At 37.3% G+C, this 6,075-nt stretch overlaps 1 protein-coding gene across 1 annotated transcript; it reads right to left on the bottom strand.

Annotated features, from left to right (window-relative positions):
* Positions 1-845: 845 nt before the first annotated feature.
* On the bottom strand, positions 846-5,293 carry faim2b (Fas apoptotic inhibitory molecule 2b). The gene is made up of 12 exons (XM_067505314.1): positions 5,194-5,293; positions 3,318-3,363; positions 2,794-2,861; positions 2,638-2,702; positions 2,483-2,536; positions 2,326-2,376; positions 2,179-2,218; positions 2,040-2,077; positions 1,810-1,897; positions 1,603-1,698; positions 1,293-1,346; positions 846-1,214 (listed from the first exon to the last, which is right to left on the bottom strand). The coding sequence occupies exons 1-12, from the start codon at positions 5,206-5,208 to the stop codon at positions 1,065-1,067; spliced, it is 765 nt and encodes a 254-aa protein (XP_067361415.1). The 5' UTR covers positions 5,209-5,293; the 3' UTR covers positions 846-1,064.
* Positions 5,294-6,075: the final 782 nt, after the last annotated feature.

Here is a 6,075-nt window from a genome sequence, read left to right as displayed (position 1 = left end):
GTGTATTGATTATACTATGTCTGAAGGTAGCCAGGGAGACTAGCAGATGTCAGCCTGACTCGGGCCTGTAGAGGGCAACATGCAGATGAGTAACTATATTGAAAATTTCTGGTGGGTCATGTCAACTCAAGTGTACAATATAATTGCCCACTGTCTTGCTGCTCAGTACATAAAACTCAGTTATCACATCCAATCATCTGTCCATTTTTCTAAATAAATTCATTACAGCATGTTAAGATGACCTATGTTGAGATAACGAAACTAACAGAATAGTTTTTTTTTAATCTTTACATAAAGTTTAAAAGTTGCAAGGCCTTGGAACTAAGGGAAGAAATAATCTAATGTCACGAACTGAAGCATCTCCACATGCACACCATGTGGAGTGCTTTTCATGGATCGGTTTTATTTTAAGTATGACTGAATTAGATGTATACAGCTCACTATCTCTATAAAAATCTTTTTACATATCTTGCCCAGGTTTTTTAATTCACTACACAAACATTTCTAATGCTCACACTATGTGTCACGTCCCAATGGCAATATGTAAGTCACATAGAAATAGGTACTCATCTCTAATAATATAAACTACCTTGTGTAGTACATTCTCAAAATTTTTATTATTACTATCATAATTTTTTTGTGAGGCCTTTCAGCGCATCATTTGTCTGCATGTGGATTTGGCACAGTTTTCACGCCGGATGCCCTTCCTGACGCATCTCACACACAAACTCACACAGCATAAACATTTTCCTTGTCCATATATGATTCTGTACATTAAAAAGAGGTGTAAAACAAATTCCACCTATAGCTTGGTAAACTGTCAGCTATTCTAAAGCAGACTCAACTCTACTGAACTGAAAGTGCAGATTTCCTAAATCTTCATTATTGGCTTAATGATAGATAAACAGTAATGCAGCCAAGAACACTGGTCTTACTCAGGTTATATAACCAAATGCAATAAATATATAAATAAATAAAATACATTTCTTTTGTTTAGCTTGTGATGCTTGTACAAAAACAATGGGTTTGAGAGCTGAAACAGTGCAGCTTAGAGATTTCATGCTTCACTGGCGGCCTTCTCCAGTCAGGCGTAGGAGGAAGCTGAACAGGTAGATAATGTCCAGGTAGATACTAAGTGTGGCAAAAATATATTCCTCTGGACTAATGGTGTAGTGCTTGTTCCCTAACAGCATCTGCGTATCAAATGCCAGAAACTGTGACAGAAGAAGATAGAGAATGTGAGGATTTTTTTTTTTGGTCTATTTAATTTTGATTAAGTATCTGATTCTTACCAGAGTAAAGAGAATTGCTCCCAACACAGCATAAATGGCATGCAACCAAGGAACCTGTGGTGTAAAACAAAAAGCATTATAAAAGACACTTAAGGATAGTAAGATGCTAATTTAAGAACGACAGCATGATTTGTCAGATTATCTGTAAGGCTAATCGCTTCATGTTGCTTCAGGCTATTCAGTAGCACCTGAGACATTAACCTGCAACTGTTGTTTAACTCATCATTAGTCATATCTATTTTAGGCTTTCTAGAAAGGTGTGTGTGTATGTGTGTGTGTATTGTAAAACAGTTGAAAAAAGTGAACTTACATAACCGAAAGGGACGACAATGGAGATGGTGATGGCGCACAGAAGCATAACCATACACAAAGAGAACAACACACCCTGATAGGATGTGACATCAACCTGCAGCAGGTAAAAGTTCAACCCCATAATGAACTTATTTCATTATAATGGCATCTGTTTGTTTTGTCATTTGTAAGCAGTTGAAGTTATAATTAGAGCAACTCTACTTACTCTGCTCTGGAAGCTGAAGACAGTGACAGAAAGACAAACCAAAGCTGTGATTCCGAGACACAGCACCACTGATTTGGTGTTGTAGAAGCTGGAGAAGCAGCAAACACATATCTTAACAAACTTATTTTCTTCCTCTCTTTTCCACCTTTGGGAAGACTATGGTGGTTAAACATTGGTGTCTCATGCAGACACAAACACATAAATACACCCCTGCATCTCAACATATTTACCTTGACACAAAACCCATCATGAATGCCATGCTCAAAGTCTGTTAGCAAAGACAGAAAAACATAATCACAGTTAGGCCATATGCTAATTAAAACAATATAGGAGTATAATGTGTTTTATTTCACACTGCAAAATACTCACAAAGAGAACTAACAAAATTATGTTCCAGGGAAACTGCCTCCTGTTTAGATCAAAAAGAACATCTAATTTGCCATTACTCAAAGACGGCATTATTTATGAGTTCTAATTACTCATTGTGTTGTCAATGGTATTATAATAAAACATTACCTGAGATCTCCACAGCAGGATAGTGCAATGTAGGTGGCAAAGAACATGAGACTGTCAATAAAAAGAAAAGGCAAAATACAAAACTTATAATAAACAAAGCAGAACAGGGTCACAATATATAAAGTGAATTATGATGTGAGCATGTGTTTTCACTTACTAAGATGCCATGTACAAGCCAGGATGAGTTTGAATTAAATATCTCACAGGTGTGCTGTAGACACAGAAAATATACATATAACAATAAAAAAAAACAACAACAATCTTTACTTGTAAATTATGTTACAGATGAGCAGGAAAAACAAAAGTAGTTACCAAAATGTGAAGAGACTAACAACTGCCACAGTGACAAACAGCTGCAACATGAGAATGGCATAAACCTGCAGAACAAAATACGTTATGTCAGTGGTTAGGAAAGGCCACTGTGTTGTGTATTTTTATATCATCGTGTCATTGTGTTGTGTATTTTACCTTCCTGATGAAGGTCTGTCGAATTGTCTTGTCGTCCCAGGTGAACTGGGCCTGCATCTCCTCATAGCCTGCAGAATAAGGCAGGAAATAAAAGTGAGGCCTAATATTTGCAGAAACTGAGGTATAAATGATACATGGCTTTATAAAATTAGGCTGCACCATTATTCAGACAAACCAATCATGTGGAATCAATGTGGAATTATTTAGAACGAATGACAATAAAAAATGCAATAAAACAAAACAATTAATTACAGACAATTAAAAAATATAAATTTTAAGCTTTCTTTAGCTTAACCCCCTTGCACATTGACCTATTTCAACATTATTAGTATTAAGTTGGAAAAAATATTTAGAAATCATGTTAGTCCATTAGTAGTTTGCACTTATGTGCTGTCTGTGGAATGTTGTCTTGCATCTTTGTGTTACTTGACTGCTACAAAAACAAAAACTCATTGTGGATAATAATATTATTTTTGAGTCTTGAGTCTACAGACTCGTCAAACTACAAAACGGCTTGTTTTTACCTGCAGTTGCCTCCTGATAGCTCGGTGGCTCACTGGCATCATTTACCTTCAGGGACAGAATTAGAATTAGCAAGGTCATTACTGCTGCTACTACTTTCACGCACACGAACCAGCATATTAATATTTTTCCAATTATAAATAATCTGGCTGTTGAGAGTTTATGACACATTACATTTGTCTAGAAACATTCTCCATGTTTTAGCAGTTAATGGGATTACGATGGGCATCTGTCTTTGGGTAGCCTGCACAGATAATACTATCGTTAAAGTACAAATAACAAATCTCTGTCTCAAAGCCAAGGCTAGATCATTTGACCCTCTCTCTGAACTCATCACCAATGATGTAAGCATAGCAGCATCAGCAGACATATTTTGTCATCTACAATCTTAACCAATCAGTAAAAGTTAAGAAACACTGGGGGACAAGTATGAAAAAAATGTAGCTATAGAAGCACCAACTTGGACAAGTTGGGATGGCATAGTGGAAGAGCTCTGAAATCATCCAGACTTCATGGTTACTGACCTGAGACATGGAGTCTTAAAACAACATATTTTTCAGCACTGTCTCCAACAGACTGGGCTCATATCTCATTGCTAATTGAAGCTACATGTTTACTCACATTCATGGTCACCCAGCTCAACAGGGAGGCCAGAAGGAAAAAGGGCAATTCAAAGTATAACATCCTACTGGCACAAAGTGGAAGTTTGCGTAATAACTGCCTGCACCATTTCCGGTCACCTTTTCTTTATGTGTAATACGCTTGTGACATCTGCCAAGACAGGATGCAGAGCTCCAAAGACTAACTCAGGCCAGTGACAGCCACCCATCTGGGCTTACATACATAATCTAACAATCCCCACTGAGTCTCTGCCAGACTCGAAACCATGATGAGATTGGTCAGACTGAGCACCAGTGCAGCTAGATCAAGTCCACTGCTCCTGAAAAAAAGGATAATAGCTGTGGCGGTTTTTCATATAATAAATGTTGTATGTTGTACCAACATGCAATTCTCCAGAGAATCTATCAGCCTTTGCTTGTGTATGAAGTATCAATCTCAACAACGAAAGAAGAAAAGTGAGCAGCCCCCTAAGATGTCTAGGGTTAGCAAGGTGCTTGTGCAACAGTGCACTCTATGGCAACAGTGAGACTTCCATTCGAGTCTTTGGAAGAGGAATTCAAGCTGCTAATGACTATGGAAATTGTGCAGTACCAGTAACAGGCAAAGAATCCAAAGGTGTCCAGAACTGGAACTGAGATCTAAAAAAGCAGAAAATGGCGAGCATAATAAGCAGTGCAGCAAGCCAAGGGAAGGTGTCATTGCAAAAAAAACAAAAAAACATCCACATCTATGCAGTGGTGAAGGAAGTTAGAACATCAACAGTGTTGGAATGAAGCAACAAGATGCTTGGACCGCATAGGACAACACCCTAGATATGAAGATCACCTGAGCTGAGCTGTGGTAGCTAAATCGCACAGGATAAAGATCCTTGTCAGGGTACAACATGTATCCCAGTCCAGCAAACCTGGTTGTCAGTTTGTGCTTCAGTGTGAAACCCTAGTGCATATACTTGACAACAGGTGACAAAGAAGTAGTCAGATATTGCCAACTTGATAGAAGAAGGAGTGTGATCAACCCCTGCTAGTTTGCCAAAGGGAGGTATGTTGAAAAACCCCAAACTCTCAATAATCCTGGATCAATGCTAATGTGTCCATTTATTAGTATCAGCAGATATTTTTGCACAGAACCATAAGATAATTCAAATGATATTTACAAAAGAAATAATGTTACAATGCCACGGATCTAAATAAATCAGTCACTACACAAAGTATGACATTTCTGCAGTGTAACCATAATGTAAGAAAATTAACAACTTACCTTTCCCTTTTTCATGATGTTTCCCTTTTTGTTCCCCTGTGTCTCAGATGAAAATACTCTGAAGTCCTGGGCAAGATGTTTTTGTAGTTTTGTAGTTTTGTGGCTGTTCTATTCCAAAATCTGAAATTTCTCAGCTCCTTCTCTTTTATCTAATGATATTGTGTGGTCCAAACCACTGTGAGTTGAAAGTGTTGTCTTTAGAGTAGTTGTTGCTCTAAATTTGTCTCCAGTGTGCAGATTACACTGAAGCTTTATATGCCTCCATGTGGTTAATCTCCCCATAACCCTGATCCCACACCACCCCTATGCTCAGCCTAATGAGGTCGTTCTAGCAATTTCCAGGTGGATCCAAAACACTGAGATGAAATTGAACCATTCCACTGCTTCTCATAAACAGGGAAGTAATTTATGTGTCTATTTGCTGGTACAAACTTTCCCACCATTGTTCAACGACACACAGTCATGTACACAGTAATCGACGGATCCATGGTGCTCACCAGAAAAGTGTTATTTACACGCATTATGTAACAATGCATTAAATAATGTTTATTTTTTGTTTCCCTTTGGAGATGTTTAATAATCAGCATGTATATTTTCCTTCAATTATATTTTCTTTTATTATATATTATATTTATTATAAACACTGTAGGATGTACAACTTTTTTAAGATAGACTTTGTTATTGTGTCTAAATTAATCAATATCATATACAGTCAGACATATATGAGGATAAATCACTGGAATACTCAAGCAACAACTATACACGGGATAGTTCAGTGTATATGTTTCTTTATGGGTTCAACTGTGAATGTAGTTTTTATTTTTACCAACAAAACAGGCCTTCTGAACTTATGACATCATGCATTTGTGTAAGAGATCTGTT

Source organism: Channa argus, chromosome 5, assembly GCF_033026475.1.
Source record: "Channa argus isolate prfri chromosome 5, Channa argus male v1.0, whole genome shotgun sequence".
NCBI classification, from domain to species: Eukaryota; Metazoa; Chordata; class Actinopteri; order Anabantiformes; family Channidae; genus Channa; species Channa argus.
The sequence above is the reverse complement of the archived record's forward strand: the minus strand, read 5'-3'. Positions and strand labels throughout refer to the sequence as shown.